This window comes from Pseudophryne corroboree, chromosome 4 (genome assembly GCF_028390025.1).
Source record: "Pseudophryne corroboree isolate aPseCor3 chromosome 4, aPseCor3.hap2, whole genome shotgun sequence".
NCBI classification, from domain to species: domain Eukaryota; kingdom Metazoa; phylum Chordata; class Amphibia; order Anura; family Myobatrachidae; genus Pseudophryne; species Pseudophryne corroboree.
Window position 1 is genome coordinate 78460197 of NC_086447.1, and position 22481 is coordinate 78482677.

The 22481-nt window shown below is 48.0% G+C and overlaps 1 protein-coding gene and 1 long non-coding RNA gene across 3 annotated transcripts in view; one reads left to right on the top strand and one right to left on the bottom strand.

Annotated features, from left to right (window-relative positions):
• LOC134908927 (uncharacterized) overlaps positions 1 to 22481 on the bottom strand; it is a 118947-nt gene that overhangs the window by 51131 nt on the left and 45335 nt on the right. The gene's annotated exons all lie outside the window — the stretch shown is intronic.
• LOC134908926 (cytochrome P450 2C5-like) overlaps positions 5227 to 22481 on the top strand; it is a 189333-nt gene continuing 172078 nt past the window's right edge. The window contains exons 1-2 of one of the 2 annotated variants that reach the window (XM_063915181.1): positions 5227 to 5397; positions 8819 to 9015. In XM_063915181.1, coding sequence (XP_063771251.1) covers positions 8839 to 9015 — 177 coding nt within the window. In that variant the 5' untranslated portion in view covers positions 5227 to 5397; positions 8819 to 8838. The remainder of the gene's footprint in view (positions 5398 to 8818; positions 9016 to 22481) is intronic. The other variant, XM_063915180.1, reaches the window with a different exon arrangement.

Consider the following 22481-nt stretch of genomic DNA (forward strand, 5'->3'; position numbering starts at 1 on the left):
TGTCAAGTGCTTGTGGTGCTGATAAGATGTGGGGAGCGAGAGGAGTGGGCCCCAAGAACCCCCAATCTGACTTTCACTGCACAGATAACTATGATCTATGATAAGCTGTGTTAAGAGTAAAAGCTTAGAAAGAGTTTATAAAAAATGCATTGTGTCTGCCACAAGTCAAGGACTATCCCCTGAGGGGGTGGTAGTCATGTGACCGCCGGTCGGCTGACCGACAGTCACATGACCTCCTCCGTGAGCCCGACGGCTCACTATCCCGATGGTCGGCATGCCGACCAACAGGGACTATTTCCACTCGTGGGTGTCCACGACACCCATAGAGTGGGAATAGAACCCGTGGCGACCGCAGGTCGCCACCGAGCCCGCAGCGTGGTGAGCGCAGCGAGCCCGCAAGGGGCTTGCTGCACTCGCCCCTCCCCGCAGGGATCCCGGCGTCGGTATGCTGCCGGGATCCCGGCGTCGGTAAGGTGACCGGCGGTCAGGAGACCGCCGGTCACCCATACTACACCCCCCCTGGGGATCCCGATCCCCTTGCCATATTGGCAACCACCATCAAGCTGGTCAGCCCCGGGCTGGAATTACTTGGAAAGTCATGTCCACCCCCACCCCCCAAAAAAAATTATGGTCTCCCTCCCAAGGTTTTTCTTTGCACAGCAGAGCAGGGGGCTTGCACATGTGCCAGCATGCCCGGACAGTAAGAGTTCACTGGCACCTGTAGTCAGGCTGAATAGAAAATATTAAAATAACAAGTACTTGCACACTAATCTCATACTCACCAAATCCTTGAATGGGCTCCTACTCATTCTAAGTAGACATTGACATAGAAATGAATGGGAAAGTTCTGATTGCCTGAGAGGGGATGCAGTCAGTTTACCTCCAATCAAAATCCAGACGTTCAAAATCCCGACACCAATTGACCGATGGTCAAAATCCCGACAAGGTCAAAATACCGACATGAACAAAATACAGACATTTAAAATACCGACAAGGTCAAAATACCGACAGGTCAAAATACCTACATGAGTTTTTCATGAGTTTTTTTCATTGAAATTGACTTGTTCATACTTTACCATCCCAGTGGACCTGGAGGGGGAATATAATAGTGTGCCGAAGCATGGCGAGCGCAGCGAGCCATGCGAGGGGACGCGGTACACTTTATATGGTGTCCATGTTGACTTATGTCGACATACACACAAAAAAACATTAAAAACCGCATGTCGGTATTCTGACCTGTCGGCATTTTACATGTCGGTATTTTGTCCATGTCGGTATTTTGACCTTGTCGGGATTTTGACCATCGGTCAATTGGTGTCGGGATTTCGACCGTCGGTATTTTGATTGGAGGTATTTCATACCGATCCCCCTGAGAGTATGCACTACTTTAGCAACTATTCCCATGCTCTCAGCCTATCAGCGCTTCCCCATATATTTCTAGGGCTGTGTCCACACAGTGTACTGTGCCTGTACGTGGGGTTCTGCCCACATTGTTATTTTACTAATGCCGGGCATACATGGGCAGATCAAATGCATGTCAGACCGACAGGCATTGTGTATGTCACATGATATTGGCGCTTAACCTTCAGGGAGGAGAAATTTCCCTGTTCCCTCCTATGTGGAGGAACAGGGGAAAGTCAGTCGGTCAGCCACAGCAGGTCATACAATGCCCAATGCGACCAGATGGACATTTAGAAAATATTGCATCGACGGGACATCCTGGATGATTTGGCATGCCCTGACCGATTGATATTTTTATATTGGTCGGCCACATGCACACTGCAATTATCTGGCCAATCTGATGATAATGTAGAATGTATGCCACGTATAAGACTATTGGATGCCTACTTGGAACCAGTTGCGGTTTTAGGTGCAGACAGGCAGGGTGGATGCCCAAGGCACTGCGACCTGAGGGCACGGCCACAGTCACCCCACCAGCAACCCCTGCACCCACCTGCTGTCCACCCCATGATGGCCCCCCTCCTGGGCTGCCTGCACCCTGCTAACGCCCCACTCCGCTACTCACTCACATTGGGTGGAAGTAAGGTAAGAAGATGGAGCCAGAGGACATACTGGACTGGCGGAGCTGGTTACGGATGGTAAGTGATGGGGTTACAGGCAGTGGGGCAGATGAAACACACACACACACACACACACACACACACACATTCTCTCTTTCTCTCTCGGGGCTTTACCTGCTGCAATGTGTTTAAGTGGCTACCTGGCACAATGTGTATAAGGGGCCACCTGGAATAATGTGTATAACAGACTACCTGGCACAATGTGTACAAGGGCTATCTGGCGTGTTGTGTATAAAGGGCCACCTGGTGTAATGTGTTTAAGGGGCTACCTGTGGCAGTGTGCATAAGGGGCTACATGGCACAAAGTATGTAAGGGGCTACCTGGAGTAAAGTATATAATGGGATACCTGGTACAATGTGTATAAAGGGCTGTCTGGCACAGTATGTATAAGGGGCTACATGATGCAATGTGTATAAAAGGCTACCTTCCACAATGTTCATAAGGGGCTCTACCTGGTGCAATGTGTATAAGATGCTTTACTTGGTGCAATGTGTATAAGAGGATTTACATAGGCATAATGGGTATAAGATGCTCTACCTGGCACAATGTGTATAAGAGGCTGCCTGGCACAGTGTGTATAAGGGGCTACCTGGCGCAATGTGTATTAGGGACTACCAGGCACAATGTGTATACCAGGCTCTACCTGGTGCAATGTGTATAAGAGGCACTACTTGGTGCAATGTGTATAAGGGGCTTTACCTGGCATAATGGGTAAAAGAGGCTCTACCTGGCACAATGTGCATAAGCAGCTCTAGCTGGTGTTATGTGCGTAAGATGCTACTTGGTGCAATGTGTCTAAAGGGCTACCTGTTGCAATGTGTATAATGGGCTACCTGGCGCTATGTGTATAAGGCTCTACCTGGTGCAATGTTTATAATGGGCTACTTTGTGCAGTGTATAAGAGGCTCTATCTGGCACAATGTGTATAAGGGGCTGTACCTGGTTCAATGTGTATAAGGAGCTCCACCTGGCATAAAGTGTAAGGGGCTCTAGTATAAGACTATTGGATACCTACTTGGAACCAGTAGCAGGTTTAGGTGCGGTCAGGCAGGGTGGGCGCCTGGGGAACTGTGGCCTGAGTCCCCCCACCAGCACCATCTGCGCCCACCTGCTGCCTGCCCCGATATGGCCCCCCTCCGTGGCTGCCTCCCACTGCCCGCATCCTGCTGCCATCTCCCTTTGCTACTCACTCACGCTGGTTGGAAGTAAGGTAAGAACATGGAGCCAGAGGAGCTCCTGGACAGGAGGAGAAGGCACCGGAGAGTGAGTGATGGGGACACAGGCAGTGGGGCAAATGTGTTTAAGGGGCTTTACCTGGTGCAATGTGTATAAAGACCTATTCCAGGCATGTATAAGGGGTACCACAAGACAACAACACTTAACTGCTGAACAGCGCCTATGGAATATGGAAGATGAACAGTTTAAGAATTCCTAATTAGGAACAACTCCGGAAATACTGCGCGTGCCGAGAACACTATGTGGAGTGAGCAGAGGGACAATATAACAAGGAAAAAACGGCTGCGCTGTGTGTCAGGAGATGATATATATAAAGAGAGCCGACATGTGAATAATTAACAATATTTAATATGATTAATATGATTAAAAAACCAATAAATGAACATGTATGAACCGATCACATGGAATAAATATATATTATGTATAAGGGGTACTACTGTGTGGTGTGGTGTAATGTGAGTGATGGACACTACTGTGTGGTGTAATGTGAACTGGTACTATTATGTGGCCACGCCCCATCTCAGTGAAGCTACGACCCTGTTTTGAATGGCAAAGGGGGGCGCCAAAGGAAACGTTCACCACAAGGTCTAGAACGGGAGCCAATCCAACTATTTATTAAGTATGAAGTTGGTGGTTTTGTGATGTGTGATTTTTTTTTCAAGTAAATTATTTTCAGTGTATCGCAATGCTTTGGGCATGGTGCCTCGCTGCGCTCAACACACTTTTATATTCTCCCTCCACGTCCACTAGGATGGTAAAGTAAAAACAAGTCGGATTCAATGAAAACTCATGAAAACCTCATGATTACTTTTTGACCTGTTGACATTTTAAATGTCGGTATTTTGACCTTGACGGTATTTTAAATGTTGGTATTTTGACCATATCGGGATTTTGACCTTGCCGGGATTTTGACTGTCGGTCAATGGTTGTCGAAATTTTGACCGTCTGGATTTTGATTGTAAATTTGATTGTAAATTGACTGCATCCCCATAGAGCAGAGCTGGCCAAACCAGTCCTCGAGATCTACCAACAGTTCACATTTTCCAGACCACCTAGCTGGTGCTCAGGTGTAGTCATTACTAATTAAGATGTGCTGCATTCATTCCTAACTGACAATTCTACAGATCTCCAGGAGGCCTGAAAAACATGAACTGTTGGTAGATCTCGAGGACTGGTTTGGCCAGGCCTGCCATAGGGGGTCATTCCGAGTTGATTGCTAGCTGCATTTGTTCGCAGCGCAGCGATCAGGCTAAAAAACGGCAGTTCTGTGCTTGCGTATGTGGGGCAATGCGCACGCGCGACGTACGGGCACAACGAACGATGTAGTTTTGCACAGGGTCTAGCAATGCATATCAGTCGCACTGGTTGCCGCAGAGTGATTGACATGAAGTGGGCGTTTCTGGGTGTGAAATTACCGTTTTCAGGGAGTGTTCAGAAAAACGCAGGCGTGCCAGGGAAACCACAGGCATGGCTGGGCAAACGCTGGGTGGGTGAGTGACGTCAAATCCGGAACTGAATAGTCTGAAGTGATCACAAGCACTGAGTAGGTTTTGAGCTACTCTGAAACTACACAAAAATTTTTTGCAGGAGATCTGCACAACAGTTTGCACTTCTGCTAAGCTAAAATACACTCCCAGTGGGCGGCAGCATAGCGTTTGCATGGCTGCTAAAAACTGCTAGCGAGCAATTAACTCGGAATGACCCCCATAGAGCAATACCCAAACGTGTATAATTATACACCATGGCACAACTAGCTAGCTGTGTGGATCATGGCTGTACAATACAGTTATGCCAAATCCTTATCTCTGATTTGCCGTTTTGCTAGGGTGTATCTTTATAAGGAGATTTCTGGCCAAGTTACAAAACTTTATTGATAATCTGTTTACTCTGGGTGAGAGAACTTGTCCTCTCACTACCTCTGATATTAAGAGTTAGAGCTTCCCTGAAACTGCGGTACAACTGAAACTGACTTGCTGAGTCTTCCACACACAGTCGGGGAGTTTTCTGCTACTGAAAGGTTCCAACTGTGTCCTCTGCAATAATTATGGTGAGTCCTTACTACAGTATAAGTACAGAAAGGTCAGTTGGTGTTATTTATTATTATTATTTATTTACTAACAGTTTCTTTTGTAGCGCAGCAAATTCCGTTGCAATTTACAATTGGACACAATAATAAAATAAAACTGGGTAATAAACAAACAGTCATAGAGGTAGGAAGGCCCAACTCGCAAGCTTACAATCTATAGGGAAATAGACATTGATACACAAGGAGAGGCTCTATCTATTGCATATTTGTCCACTGGATTGCAAAGGTTCCAGGTTGGTTGCATGATATCACATCACAGCTATGATGAACCAGGGTCAGAAACAAGGGAAAGTGAAGAAAGATAAAATATGTGGAGGATATGTGCGGACTGTACAGTGGGGATATAATTGGATAGGAAAGCATTTGAACATTTAAAGTAACTATTTTATTTTAATCAAATGTATCAAGTTCTTAAGGAATGGCAGAAGTATCAATGAAATCATTTATACAGTACATAAAAGTAAAGTACTGTACAGAGCAATAGAAAATGCAAATAAAGACTAAAACTAAAATGATCCACTCAGGGCACTGCCAATGCAGACTGTACAAAGAAGGGCAACTAAAATGGTGCACAGCTTACATCACACTACTTACCAGGAGAGACTAAAAGATCTTGGGCCAGATGCATCATCGCTTGGAAAGTGATAAAATGGAGAGTGAAAAAGTACCAGCCAATCAGCTTCTAACTGACATTTTTCAAACACAGCCTGTTACATGGCAGGTGGGACCTGATTGGCTGGTACTTTTTCACTCTACATTTTATCACTTTCCAAGTGATGATGCATCTAGCCTCTTATCATGTATAGTTTGGAGTAGAGAAGGGAAAGGGGGGACATGATAGAAACTTTCATTTATATCAAGGGTTTAACTTTAAACAAGGTACAGAAAGCAGAATGGCACTCGCCAGGGTGCCAGCAGAGGAGGGGCGCCACCCAGCAGTGTGGCCCACACTAAGGGGGACATTTACTAAGCAGTGATAAGAGCGGAGAAGTGAGCCAGTGGAGAAGTTGCCCCATCAACAGCTCTGTATAATTTCATAGTATGCAAATTATAGATGTTACTTCAGTGCTGATTGGTTGCCATGGGCAACTTCTCCACTGGCTCACTTCTCCACTCTTATCACTGCTTAATAAATGTCCCCCTTTGTGATGAAACTAAATGAACTACAACTCCCACAAACCCTTTGCCTAGCACAGCACGGAGAGCATTTTGGGAGTAGGCTAAAAGCTGCATTCCTATTGGCTGTATGCCCTGAGAAGATGTGTACTGTACTTGGCGGCAGCAGCAGCGGAAAGTTCGGGGTAGCTGTGGACAGTTAAGTGACCCGTTGTGACTTGTGAGTACGGTGGTGGTGCAGAAAATGTAACATAGGTGGTCATTCCGAGTTGTTCGCTCTGTAATTTTCTTCGCATCGCAGCGATTTTCCGCTAATTGCGCATGCGCAATGTTCGCACTGCGACTGCGCCAAGTAAATTTGCTATGCAGTTAGGAATTTTACTCACGGCATTACAAGGTTTTTTCTTCGTTCTGGTGATCGTAGTGTGATTGACAGGAAGTAGGTGTTTCTGGGCGGAAACTGGCCGTTTTATGGGAGTGTTTGAAAAAACGCTACCGGGTCTGGGAAAAACGCGGGAGTGGCTGGAGAAATGGAGGAGTGTCTGGACGAACGCTGGGTGTGTTTGTGACGTCAAACCAGGAACGACAAGCACTGAACTGATCGCACTGGAAGAGTAAGTCTCGAGCTACTCAGAAACTGCACAGAGAAGTCTTTTCGCAATATTGCGAATCTTTCGTTCGCAATTTTGATAAGCTAAGATTCACTCCCAGTAGGCGGCGGCTTAGCGTGTGCAAAGCTGCTAAAAGCAGCTTGCGAGCGAACACCTCGGAATGACCACCATAGTGTATTGGGCAGTGGCAGTGTCAGGGTTACTCCTCGGGACAGGTGTTCCCCCTCTCCTCTCACTTCCTGCATGTCAGCACAGTCACTGAGTGACTGGACCGGAGAGCAGCAGCCAGTGTGTAGGGAATACGATGCTGCTTTATTACTAGTCAGGAGGCGAGCACCCAGCCCGTGCTGCCTGGCAGGGAAGTGGTTATGAGAAAACCGTTCTTGTTCTGGCCGGAGCAGGGTGATAGCAGCATCTACTGTACCTGGTCACGGGTGGATCCTGTGCTCAGTCAGGAAGGGCGGAGGAGGATGTTAGTGGTGCGGGGAAATGTATCCAGTGGGTGGTTGGGAATTGAGTAGGGGGGATAATGTGTGAACAACGTATGTGTTACACAGTGCGCTTTTGCCGCACTGTGTTCCATTGAAATCCTGTGTATGTCACTGGCCAGATCCTGTTCTGTGGTATCCCGCAGAACAGGATCCGTGTGCACACAAAACCCCCTCTTGGCCAAGCGGGTCCTGTTCAGCGGGACCCGCTTGGCTGCTATGTGTGGCCGTAGCCTGATGTCTGAGTAGGGCTGGCCATGGGTGGGTTATCCATTTATGGTCACATCGATGGTACCATTGATGGATAACCTCAATGGTGTCAAACCATCTGTAAGGGAACCATTCATGGTTTTACCCATCAATAGTCAACCCTGCATTACTGTACAAAGAAATACGGACAACTTTGAGGTGGGGGGGGGGGGTGAATTAGTGTCACTGAACCACAGATGAAGGGAAACCATCTGGTGTTCCCCCATCGATGGTAAAAGTATTCAACATCAGTCATAGACCATCGCTGATTTTGAATCATGTCTAAATCATTAGCAGTTTCAGCACCGCCAGTGCTGTGAGACAAAAGCTCCCTCCTCCCTTCGGTAGCTCAGAAGCAGACAGCCTCCTGGGCGGCTCCCTCACACTTTCCTCAGATGCCTCCCGGTGTCAGCTCTCCAACCAGCACCGGCAAATAGCTCTCCACCCAGCACCGGCAAATATCTGCAATGTTCCAGATGTGGTGCTGTGTCAGCGCAGTTCCCCTTCACTTGCCTGCTCCATCAGGAGTTCTCCTCACAGGACGAATCACCCTCAGGCTAAATCACTCCGCCCATCTCTTCGGAAACAGATCACAGATACTGCTCTGTATTGCTCCACCCTCTGTCTTCCCTCTGTGAGGGATACCTGTGTATATCTAAATATATTTATATATGTACAGTGATGCCCCCATATATCTCATCACAGGTGGTTACACTAATGGGGTATCACAAACTGACCAGATTGTAGTACTGTATTGTAGATTGTTAAAATGTCTTATTTGGGATAATATTGTGTTTAATCCTCAGCCAATGTATTCTCTATGTAATGTCCCCTAGAAACTGTCTTCATGGCATAAGACCTCAGACTGACACTCAACTTATTGTTTATATATCTATCTATCTATCTATCTATCTATCTATCTGACGTGTGTATTTTGTATTATCTGATAGGTAAAAGCTTTGCCGACACCATGACTATCACTGACCCAGTCACAATGCTGTCAATTATCCTATGTATTTTTGTGGCAATACTTTATGCACGCAGAAGAAACACTTATCATAATTTTCCGCCTGGACCCACGCCATTACCTATCATCGGAAACATCCACATTCTGAACATGAAGAAACCTTATGAAACACTTCACCAGGTAATATTCAATTTACTATTATAACCCTATTGTAATGAAGGGGTAAAATAATGGTCGGTTTCTGGAAGGGGGCTGGTGCCATCGTTAATTGACAGCAAGACCTACTGGAATGCAGTCATAAAAGTCGATGCTATGATATGCAAGAGCTGTGTGTTGCTGCTGCATTGATGTGGAAACCCTAAAAGTGTATACACACGGTACGATTTGTGCTTATGATTTTGACTATAACGTCAAAATTGTAAGAAAAGTTAGCACAAATCGTGCTGCGTTATGCACTTGTGATGCCGACGCGCAGTCATTGCAAGGAGATATAGGACCTAATTCAGAGTTGATCGCAGCACCAAATTTGTTAGCAGTTGGGCAAAACCATGTGCACTGCAGGGAGGGGGGGCAGATATAATATGTGCAGAGAGAGTTAGATTTGGGTGGGGTGTGTTCAAACTGAAATCTAAATTGCAGCATAAAAATAAAGCAGCCAGTATTTACCCTGCACAGAAACAATATAACCCACCCAAATCTAACTCTCTCTGCACATGTTATATCTGCCCCCCATGCAGTGCACATGGTTTTGCCCAATTAGTAACAAATTTGCTGGTGCGATCAACTCTGATTTACCCCCATAGTGTGTGCAGGCGTCGATACTGACTAGATCGGAGGTTCATGCCTCTCTGCAGTTTTTAGTCAATATCGTCCGTTAGCCAGAATCGCACTGTGTGTACGCACCTTAGCACCTTGCATCCCAATCTCACTCTGAACACATGGATTTTTGTACACAGAAAATCAGCAAGCCAGTAGTTACTGACAGTGCACCATAGGGGTAATTCCGAGTTAATTGCAGCAGGAATTTTGTTAGCAGTTGAGCAAAACCATGGCCCTCATTCCGAGTTGTTGGCTCGCTAGCTGCTTTTAGCAGCATTGCACACGCTAAGCCGCCGCCTACTGGGAGTGTATCTTAGCTTAGCAGAATTGCGAACGAAAGATTAGCAGAATTGCGAATAGAAATTTCTTAGCAGTTTCTGAGTAGCTCCAGACTTACTCAGCCATTGCGATCAGTTCAGTCAGTTTCGTTCCTGGTTTGACGTCACAAACACACCCAGCGTTCGCCCAGACACTCCCCCGTTTCTTCAGACACTCCTGCGTTTTTCCCAGAAACTCCAGCGTTTTTTCGCACACGCCCAGAAACGGCCAGTTTCCTCCCAGAAACACCCACTTCCTGTCAATCACAGTACGATCACCAGAACGATGAAAAATCCTCATTATGCCGTGAGTAAAATACCAAACTTTTGTGTAAAATAACTAAGCGCATGCGCTCTGCGAACCTTGCGCATGCACAGTAAGCGACTAATCGCAATATAGCGAAAATCGGCAACGAGCTAACAACTCTGAATGACCCCCCATGTGCACTGCAGGGGAGGCAGATTTAACATGTGCAGAGAGAGTTATAGGCCCTACACACATGCCGATTTGTTTGAAAGATATGAACGATCTCATTCATAAATGAACGAGAACTCGTTCATATCTTTCAGTGTGGAGGCTCCAGTGATGAACGATGCACGGCCCCGCGCTCGTTCATCGCTGGTCCCCCATCGGCTGTGCATGTAGGCCAATATGGACGATCTCGTCCATATTTGCCTGCACTTCAATGGAGCCGCATGACGGGGGGGAGTGAAGAAACTTCACTCCCCCCGTCACTGCCCCCCCCCCCCCCACCGTCGAGTCGCCCATCGGACGTATCCGCCGTCGGGCAGCTCGGCGGCGGATCGGCATGTCTGTAGGGCCCTTTAGATTTGGGTGTGGTGTGTTCAATCTGCAATCTAAATTGCATTGTAAAAATAAAGCAGCCAGTATTTACACTGCACAGAAACAAAATAACCCACCCAAATCTAACTCTCTCTGCACATGTTATATCTGCCCCCCCCCTTCCTGCAGTGCACATGGGCCCTCATTCCGAGTTGTTCGCTCGCAAGCGGATTTTAGCAGATTTGCTCATGCTAAGCCGCCGCCTACTGGGAGTGAATCTTAGCATCTTAAAATTGCGAACGATGTATTCGCAATATTGCGATTACACACCTCGTAGCAGTTTCTGAGTAGCTTCAGACTTACTCGGCATCTGCGATCAGTTCAGTGCTTGTCGTTCCTGGTTTGACGTCACAAACACACCCAGCGTTCGCCCAGACACTCCTCCGTTTCTCCGGCCACTCCTGCGTTTTTTCCGGAAACTGTAGCGTTTTTTCCCACACGCCCATAAAACGGCCTGTTTCCGCCCAGTAACACCCATTTCCTGTCAATCACATTACGATCTCCAGAACGATGAAAAAGCTGTGAGTAAAATTCCTAACTGCATAGCAAATTTACTTGGCGCAGTCGCAGTGCGAACATTGCGCATGCGCATTAAGCGGAAAATCGCTGCGATGCGAAGATTTTTACCGAGCGAACAACTCGGAATGAGGGCCATGGTTTTGCCCAACTGCTAACAAAATTCCTGCTGCGATCAACTCAGAATGAGGGCCCATGTACAGTACTGCATACCTCCCAACATGACCCTCACCAGGAGATACAAAATGCTCTGCTTCTGAACTTTTCTCTTAACTTATGAGTGCGAGCACCTGTGTTGAACAGGTTAATGGATAATAAATGTGTTTCACCACAGGTGATGGCAAGCATGCACTAAGGGGGAAGTCCAGGAACAGAGCACTCTGTCCCTCCTGGAGAGGGTCGTGTTGGGAGGTATGGTACTGTGCAAAAGTTTTAGACAAGTGTGGACAAAATTGCTGCAAAGTAAGAACGTTTTCAAAAATAGAAGTGTAATAGTTTATTTTTTTCAATGAACAAAATGAACAGAAGAGAAATCTAAATTAAATCCATATTTGGTGTGACCACCCTTTGCCTTTAAAACAGCAAAAAAAATTCTAGGTACACTTGCACACAGCTTTTGAAGGAATTTATCAGGGAGGGTGTTCCAAACATTTTGGATAACTAACCACAGATATTCTGTAGATGTAGGCTTGCTCAAATCCTTCTCTCTCTGCACGTAATCCCAGACAGATCAGGTCTCTGTGGGTGCTATATCATTACTTCCAGGACTCCTTTACGCTGCAGATAGTTCTTAAGACATTGGGGTATATTTACTAACATTCGTATTTTCCCGTTTGAGGTCAAAGTTCAATCACGAATGACATCGCAAGTGTAAATTTGCAACTTTTTGAATTTATTACGGCTCATTTACTAAGCTGTCGTATTCTGCATTTTCAGTTTTACCGATGTCATTCGTTTTTTTTGGCAGTGTTTTACGTGAGTGACTTGTAAAACACTGCCGACTTTAATACAATGAATCTCGGCCGTATCTGAGAGATCCATGCTGGGCTTCATTGTGCACCTTGTAAAAAAAAAAAATATGTTTAAACTTAAAAAAAAAATTGCGTGGGGTCCCCCCTCCTAAGCCAAACCAGCCTCGGGCTCTTTGAGCCGGTCCTGGTTGCAAAAATATGGGGAAAAAATTGACAGGGGTTCCCCCATATTTAAGCAACCAGCACCGGGCTCTGCGCCTGGTCCTGGTTCCAAAAATACGGGGGGACAAAAAGCGTAGGGGTCCCCCGTATTTTTGAAACCAGCACCGGGCTCCACTAGCTGGACAGATAATGCCACAGCCGGGGGTCACTTTTATACAGCGCCCTGCGGCCGTGGCATTAAATACCCAACTAGTCACCCCTGGCTGGGGTACCCTGGAGGAGTGGGAACCCCTTAAATCAAGGGGCCCCCCCCTCCAGCCACCCAAGGGCCAGGGGTGAAGCCCGAGGCTGTCCCCCCCATCCAAGGGCTGCGGATGGGGGGCTGATAGCCTTTGTTGAAAGTGTTGAATATTGTTTTTAGTAGCAGTACTACAAGTCCCAGCAAGCTGGTACTTGGAGAACCACAAGTACCAGCATGCGGCGGAAAACCGGGCCCACTGGTACCTGTAGTACTACTACTAAAAAAATACCCCAATAAAGACATAAGACACACACCTTGAAAGTATAACTTTAATGCATACATACACACCACCATATACACATACTTACCTTATGTTCACACGAGGGTCGGTCCTCTTCTCCATGTAGAATCCATGGTGTACCTGTTGAAAAAATTATACTCACAAAATCCAGGGTAGAAGGCTCTTCTGCTTGTAATCCATTTGTAATCCACGTACTTGTCAAAATAAAAAAACGGACACCCGACCTCGAACTGAAAGGGGCCCCATGTTTTCACATGGGACCCCTTTCCCCGAATGCCAGAAACCCCCTCTGACTTATGTCTAAGAGGGTTCCATCAGCCAATCAGGGAGCGCCACGTTGTGGCACCCTCCTGATCGGCTGTGTGCTCCTGTACTGTCTGACAGGCAGCACACGGCAGTGTTACAATGTAGCGCCTATGCGCTCCATTGTAACCAATGGTGGGAACTTTGTGGTCAGCGGAGAGGTTACTTTTGGTCACCCGCAGACCACAAAGTTCCCACCATTGGTTACAATGGAGCGCATAGGCGCTACATTGTAACACTGCCGTGTGCCGCCTGTCAGACAGTACAGGAGCACACAGCCGATCAGGAGGATGCCACAACGTGGCGTTCCCTGATTGGCTGAAGAAACCCTCTTAGACATAAGTCAGAGGGGGTTTCTGGCATTCGGGGAAAGGGGTCCCATGTGAAAACATGGGGCCCCTTTCAGTTCGAGGTCGGGTGTCCGTTTTTTTATTTTGACAAGTACGTGGATTACAAATGGATTACAAGCAGAAGAGCCTTCTACCCTGGATTTTGTGAGTATAATTTTTTTAACAGGTACACCATGGATTCTACATGGAGAAGAGGACCGACCCTCGTGTGAACATAAGGTAAGTATGTGTATATGGTGGTGTGGATGTATGCATTAAAGTTATACTTTCAAGGTGTGTGTCTTATGTCTTTATTGGGGTATTTTTTTAGTAGTAGTACTACAGGTACCAGCGGGCCCGGTTTTCCGCCGCATGCTGGTACTTGTGGTTCTCCAAGTACCAGCTTGCGGGGGAGGCTTGCTGGGACTTGTAGTACTGCTACTAAAAACAATATTCAACACTTTCAACAAAGGCTATCAGCCCCCCATCCGCAGCCCTTGGATGGGGGGGGACAGCCTCGGGCTTCACCCCTGGCCCTTGGGTGGCTGGAGGGGGGGACCCCTTGATTTAAGGGGTTCCCACTCCTCCAGGGTACCCCGGCCAGGGGTGACTAGTTGGGTATTTAATGCCACGGCCGCAGGGCGCTGTATAAAAGTGACCCCCGGCTGTGGCATTATCTGTCCAGCTAGTGGAGCCCGGTGCTGGTTTCAAAAATACGGGGGACCCCTACGCTTTTTGTCCCCCGTATTTTTGGAACCAGGACCAGGCGCAGAGCCCGGTGCTGGTTGCTTAAATATGGGGGAACCCCTGTCAATTTTTTTCCCATATTTTTGCAACCAGGACCGGCTCAAAGAGCCCGAGGCTGGTTTGGCTTAGGAGGGGGGACCCCACGCATTTTTTTTTTAACAAATTCAAACATTTCCCACCCCTTCCCACTGAAAAACATGCACGGATCTCATGGATCCGTGCATGCCTATCCAATCACGGTAAAAAAAAGCAGGTCTGGTTTTTTTTAGCACTTTTTCACGAATTGTATTTCAGCACGGCAGTGTTTGGCTATTGTCGGCAGTGTTTGTGATTTGCACTTTTTAGTAAATGACCGATTTCTACCAAATTGCTGGCGTATTTGACCGATGGTGTATTGATTCGTGATTTTTTCCTAGGACTTCCAAAATATTACGAATGCCCTCATCACTGCCCGATTTTTGCTTAGTAAATTACAGAGATGACACTTTGAAGAAAAAACGGCATCTCGGTCAAAATCGGGAGCTTAGTAAATATACCCCATTGTCTGTATATTTGGGGTCATTGTCCTGCTGCTGAATAAATCTGGAACCAATCAGACACCTCCCTGATGGTATTGCATTATGCTGCATTTCTCAGCATTGAGGGCACCCTTAATCCTGACCAATCCCCAACTCCATTTGCTGAAATGCAGCTGTAAACTTTCAAGGGACTTACACTAGGGCTGGTGCTAGGGTGTTCAGTGCCCCCCTGCAAACTATAAATTTTAACCCTCCCTTATCCATATTTAATAAAGGGACAGTACATGCCAAAGGCAGGCGACGCAAATAAGGGGTGACATATCACAATGAAGGGGCGCAGCCACAGAATAGTACCCCCAATTCAATGACACCACACTGTAGCACAATATTATTCACATTACACATGACGTAGAGCCCCTGAGTCACATCACACCAATAGTAGTGTCCCGTATTCATGTTGCAACACACAGTAGTGTCCCTCATACACAAAGCCCAAAGCAGTGGCCCTTATACACATAATGCCCACAGTAGTAGTGATATAAGATGTGAAGAGAGCAGAAGAGGAATAAGAAAGGGGAGGCAGGAGAAGGTGAAAGGTAAGAGGAGCAGTGTGTTGTGAGGAGAACAAGGGAAAAGTGGGTGTTTTTGGAAAATGGTGGAAGAAAGTACAGATATGATAAATGGAGTAGAAGGAGACAAAGAGAGGAGGGAAACAGCCAGATGTTGGGTAGAGAGAGGGTGGGAGACAGATACTGGGTACAGAAAAGTGTGGGACAGACAGATGCTGGAAAGGGAAATGGAGAAGCAACCAGATTCTGGACAGAGCAGGGAGGTGGCAGCCAGATGCTGGCCAGAAAGAGGGGGGAGAAAGTTGCTGGACAGAGAGGGGGTGAGGATTCTGGGCACACACAGTGAGTCATATGGTGTGTCAAGCGCAGTGGCAGTCAGCAGCAAGGTACAGTAGCAGAGCAGGGACAGTGACTCCCCAGCCTGGCGCCTCCCTGCTTTGCAGAGTCTGCTGAGCGGGTAGCACCGGGCCTGACCTCCACCATGTTTCACTTTTGCCTGCAGACACTCGCTATTGTATAATAAGGGATCTATTCATGAAGCAGTGAAAAGTGTGGAGGAGTGAGCCTGGGGAGAAACTGCCTAAGGCAGGCATGTCCAAACTGCGGCCCTCCAGCTGTTGAGAAATTGCACATCCCAGCATGCCCTGACACAGCTTTAGCATTCTCTGACAGCAAAACAGTGTCAGGGCATGCTGGGAAATGTAGTTTCACAACAACTGGATGGCCGCAGTTTGGATATGCCTGGCCTAAGGCATCCAATCAGCACTGGAGTAACATTTATAATTGCATACTATATGTACTGTAGCCATGTATTGACATAATAAATAACAATATTTATATATAAGTAAATATAGAGATAAATAAGGTAAAAGTTTTAGTAAAATTCATAACACTGGAGTCTTATTTATAATAAATTAATGAGGTTAAAAAAAATAAGAATTTACTCACCGGTAATTCTATTTCTCGTAGTCCGTAGTGGATGCTGGGAACTCCGTAAGGACCATGGGGAATAGACGGGCTCCGCAGGAGACTGGGCACTCTAAAGAAAAGATTAGGTACTACTGGTGTGCACTGGCTCCTCCCTCTATGCCCCTTCTCCAGACCCCAGTTAGGGAAACTGTGCCCGGAAGAGCTGACATTACAAGGAAAGGATTTTTGGAATCCAGGGTAAGACTCATACCAGCCACACCAATAACACCGTACAACTTGTGATAACCTTACCCAGTTAACAGTATGAACAACAACTGAGCCTCACTCAACGGATGGCTCATAACAATAACCCTTATTTAAGCAATAACTATATACACGTATTGCAGAAAGTCCGCAGCATCCACTACGGACTACGAGAAATAGAATTACCGGTGAGTAAATTCTTATTTTCTCTGACGTCCTAGTGGATGCTGGGAACTCCGTAAGGACCATGGGGATTATACCAAAGCTCCCAAACGGGCGGGAGAGTGCGGATGACTGCAGCACCGAATGAGCAAACACAAGGTCCTCCTCAGCCATGGTATCAAACTTGTAGAACTTTGCAAAGGTGTTTGAACCCGACCAAGTAGCCGCTCGGCAAAGCTGTAAAGCCGAGACCCCTCGGGCAGCCGCCCAAGAAGAGCCCACCTTCCTTGTGGAATGGGCTTTTACTGATTTTGGATGCAGCAATCCAGCCGCAGAATGAGCCAGCTGAATCGTGCTACAGATCCAGCGAGCAATAGTTTGCTTTGAAGCAGGAGCACCCAGCTTGTTGGGTGCATGCAGGATACACAGCGAGTCAGTCTTCCTGACTCCAGCCGTTCTGGAAACATATATTTTCAAAGCCCTGACTACGTCCAGCAACTTGGAGTCCTCCAAGTCCCGAGTAGCCGCAGGCACCACAATAAGTTGGTTCAAATGAAACGATGATACCACCTTTGGGAGAAATTGGGGACGAGTCCTCAATTCTGCCCTGTCCATATGGAAGATCAGATATGGGCTTTTACATGACAAAGCCGCCAATTCCGACACACGCCTAGCCGATGCTAAGGCCAACAGCATGACCACTTTCCACGTGAGATACTTTAGTTCCACGGTCTTAAGTGGCTCAAACCAGTGGGATTTCAAGGAAATCCAACACAACGTTAAGATCCCAGGGTGCCACTGGTGGCACAAAAGGGGGCTGAATATGCAGCACTCCCTTAACAAACGTCTGAACCTCAGGCAGTGAAGCCAGTTCTTTTTGAAAGAAAATGGATAGGGCCGAAATCTGGACCTTTATGGACCCCAATTTTAGGCCCATAGTCACCCCTGACTGTAGGAAGTGCAGGAATCGACCCAGCTGGAATTCCTCTGTAGGGGCCGTCCTGGCCTCACACCAAGCAACATATTTTCGCCATATACAGTGATAATGCTTTGCTGTCACGTCCTTCCTAGCCTTTATAAGCGTAGGAATAACTTCATCCGGAATGCCTTTTTCCGCTAGGATCCGGCGTTCAACCGCCATGCCGTCAAACGCAACCGCGGTAAGTCTTGGAACAGACAGGGCCCTTGTTGCAGCAGGTCCTGTCTGAGAGTCAGAGGCCATGGGTCCTCTGTGCGCATTTCTTGTAGTTCCGGGTACCAAGTCCTTCTTGGCCAATCCGGAAACAATGAGTATTGTTCTTATTCCTCTCTTTCTTACTATTCTCAGTACCTTGGGTATGAGAGGAAGAGGATGAAACACATACACCGGCTGGTACACCCACGGTGTCACTAGGGCGTCCACAGCTATCGCCTGAAAGTCCCTTGACCTGGCACAATATCTTTTTAGCTTTTTGTTGAGGCGGGACGCCATCATGTCCACCTGTGGCAGTTCCCATCGCTTTGCAATCTGTGTGAAGACTTCTTGATGAAGTCCCCACTCTCCCGGGTGGAGGTCGTGTCTGCTGAGGAAGTCTGCTTCCCAGTTGTCCACTCCCGGAATGAACACTGCTGACAGTGCTTGCACGTGATTCTCCGCCCATCGAAGAATCCTTTGTGGCTTCCGCCATTGCCATCCTGCTTCTTGTGCCGCCCTGGCGGTTTACATGGGCGACCGCCGTGATGTTGTCTGACTGAATCAGCACTGGCCGGTTTCGAAGCAGGGGCTCTGCTTGACTCAGGGCGTTGTAAATGGCCCTTAGTTCCAGTATATTTATGTGTAGAGAAGTCTCCAGACTTGACCACAGCCCTTGGAAGTTTCTTCCCTGAGTGACTGCCCCCCATCCTCGGAGGCTTGCATCCGTGGTCACCAGGACCCAGTCCTGTATGCCGAACCTGCGGCCCTCGAGAAGGTGAGCACACTGCAGCCACCACAGAAGAGACACCCTGGCCCTTGGGGACAGAGTGATCATTGCATGGAACCTGCCGAAGGGAATGGCTTCGTATGAAGCCACCATCTTTCCCAGGACTCGCGTGCAATGATGCACCGATACCTGTTTTGGTTTCAGGAGGTCCCTGACCAGAGATGCTAATTCCTGGGCCTTCTCCACCGGGAGAAACACCTTCTTCTGTTCTGTGTCCAGAATCATGCCCAGGAAAAGCAGACGCATCGTAGGAATCGGCTGCGACTTTGGAACATTCAGAATCCAGCCGTGCTGTTGCAACACTTTCTGAGAGAGTGATACGCTGATCAACAACTGCTCTCTGGACCTCGCCTTCATGAGGAGATCGTCCAAGTACGGGATAACTATAACTCCCTTCTTCCGAAGGAGTATCATCATTTCGGCCATTACCTTGGTAAATATCCTCGGAGCCGTGGACAGGCCAAACGGCAACGTCTGGAACTGGTAATGACAGTCCTGTACCACAAACCTGAGGTACTCCTGGTGAAGTGGATAAATGGGGACATGCAAGTAAGCATCCTTGATGTCCAGCGACACTATAAAATCCCCCTCTTCCAGGCTTGCAATAACCGCTCTGAGCGATTCCATTTTGAACTTGAATTTTTTTATATAAGTGTTAAAGGATTTTAAATTCAGAATGGGTCTCACTGAACCGTCCGGTTTCGGTACCACAAACATTGTGGAATAGTAACCCCTTCCCTGTTGAAGGAGGGGGACCCTGATAATCACTTGCTGGAGGTACAGCTTGTGAATTGCCGCCAGTACTACCTCCCTTTCCATGGGGGAAGCTGGCAAGGCTGATTTGAGGTAACGGCGGGGGGGAGTCGCTTCGAATTCCAGCTTGTATCCCTGAGATACAATTTGTACAGCCCAGAGATCCACCTGTGAGCGAACCCACTGGTTGCTGAAGTTTAGGAGACGCGCACCCACCGCACCTGGCTCCGCCTGTGGAGCCCCAACGTCATGCGGTGGACTTAGTGGAAGCAGGGGAGGACTTTTGTTCCTGGGAACTGGCTGCATGGTGCAGCTTCTTACCTCTACCCCTGCCTCTGGCAAGAAAGGATGCGCCCCTGACCCTCTTACCTTTCTGAGAACGAAAGGACTGCATTTGATAATACGGTGCTTTCTTAGGCTGTGAGGAAACCTGAGGCAAGAAAGCCGACTTTCCAGCTGTCGCTGTGGACACGAGGTCCGATAGACCGTCCCCAAACAATTCCTCACCCTTATAAGGCAAAACCTCCATGTGTTTTTTAGAATCAGCATCTCCTGTCCATTGCCGAGTCCATAAGACCCTCCTGGCAGAAATGGACATAGCATTAATTCTAGAGCCCAGCAGGCAAATGTCCCTCTGAGCATCCTGCATATATAAGACGACGTCTTTTATATGGCCCAGGGTTAGCAAAACAGTATCCCTGTCGAGAGAATCTATGTCGTCTGACAGAGTATCTGTCCATGCTGCTACAGCACTACACATCCAGGCTGAAGCAATAGCAGGTCTCAGTAGAGTACCAGAGTGTGTATACACTGACTTCAGGATAGCTTCCTGCTTTCTATCCGCAGGCTCCTTTAGGGCGGCCGTATCCTGAGACGGCAGGGCCACCTTTTTAGATAAGCGTGTCAGCGCCTTGTCCACCCTAGGGGATGTTTCCCAACGTAACCTGTCCGTTGGCGGGAAAGGGTACGCCATCAGTAACCTCTTAGAAATCACTAGTTTCTTATCAGGGGAACTCCACGCTTCTTCACACAATTCATTTAATTCATCAGATGGGGGAAAAGTCACTGGCTGCTTTTTCTCCCCAAACATATAAACCCTCTTGGTATTAACAGGGTTAATCTCAGAAATGTGTAATACATCTTTCATTGCAATAATCATGTATCGGATGGCCTTGGTCATTTTAGACTGTAAATGTGCCTCATCATCGTCGACACTTGAGTCGGACTCCGTGTCGACATCTGTGTCAACCATCTGAGATAGAGGGCGGTTATGAGCCCCTGACGGTTTCTGAGTCGCCTGGGCAGGCGCGGGCTGAAACCCCGGCTGTCCCAAGGCTGCAGCGTCATCAAACCTTTTATGTAAGGAGCTTACATTGTCGTTTAAGACCTTCCACATATCCATCCAATCAGGTGTCGGCCCCGACGGGGGCGACACCACACTTATCTGCCCTTTCTCCGCCTCCACGTAACCCTCCTCATCAAACATGTCGACACAGCCGTACCGACACACCGCAGACACACAGGGAATGCTCAGACTGAGGACAGGACCCCACAAAGTCCTTTGGGGAGACAGTGAGAGAGTATGCCAGCACACACCACAGCGCTATATAACACAGGGATTTTCACTTATAATAAGTGATTACCCTATAGCTGCCTTATATGTTTTATTTGCGCCTAAATTTATGTGCCCCCCCTCTCTTTTTTACCCTTCTTGTACCTGGATACTGCAGGGGAGAGCCTGGGGAGCTGCTTCCAGTGGAGCTGTGAAGAGAAAATGGCGCTGGTGTGCTGAGGAAGAAGGCCCCGCCCCCTAAGTGGCGGGCTTCTGTCCCGCTTTCTGTGTAAAAAAAAATGGCTGGGTTTTTTACATATATATACAGTGCCAGACTGTATATATGTATTTTTATTGCCAAAAGGTACTTCAATTGCTGCCCAGGCCCCCCCCCCCCCCCCCCAGCACCCTGCACCCTACAGTGACCGGAGTGTGTAAGTGTGCTGGGAGCAATGGTGCACAGCTGCGGTGCTGTGCGCTACCTTAAATGAAGACAGGAGTCTTCTGCCGCCGATTTCGTCGTCTTCAAGCTTCTGTTCTTCTGGCTCTGCGAGGGGGACGGCGGCGCGGCTCCGGGAACGGACGATCGAGGACAGGTGCCTGTGTTTGAACCCTCTGGAGCTAATGGTGTCCAGTAGCCTAAGAAGCACAAGCTAGCTGCAAGCAGGTAGGTTTGCTTCTCTCCCCTTAGTCCCACGTAGCAGTGAGTCTGTTGCCAGCAGAAGCTCACTGAAAATAAAAAACCTAATAAATACTTTCTTTACTAGTAAGCTCAGGAGAGCCCACTAGGAGCACCCAGCTCTGGCCGGGCACAGATTCTAACTGAGGTCTGGAGGAGGGGCATAGAGGGAGGAGCCAGTGCACACCAGATAGTACCTAATCTTTTCTTTAGAGTGCCCAGTCTCCTGCGGAGCCCGTCTATTCTCCATGGTCTTTACGGAGTTCCCAGTATCCACTAGGACGTCAGAGAAATATTTAATAAATATATGAACGTGTAAAATATATATAAATCAGTGACGTGCGGTGAAGTCAGTGGCCGGTGAGGCACTCCTGATTCATGCACATTCACCCCCCCTCCCCCCCACACATTCTTCCACAAAGCCCCCTGGATAACACACACACTATGGGGGTCATTCGACCCGATCACTGCTGTGTGTTTTCGCACAGCAGCAATCGGGCCAGAACTGCGCATTTGCCGGCGCCGCAGTGCACCGGCGCATGCCACACGTCTGACGGCCATCACTGCCTAGCGATTTCCTCTGCCTGATTGACAGGCAGAGGCAGTCACTATGTGGGAGGGGGTGGCACGGCGCCGTTTAGCCCCCATTTTAGGGGCGCTGTCCGGCCAACGCAGGCATGGCCGGACCGTGCGGGGGGCGGGCTGCAGTGGCTGAGTGATGTCACACGC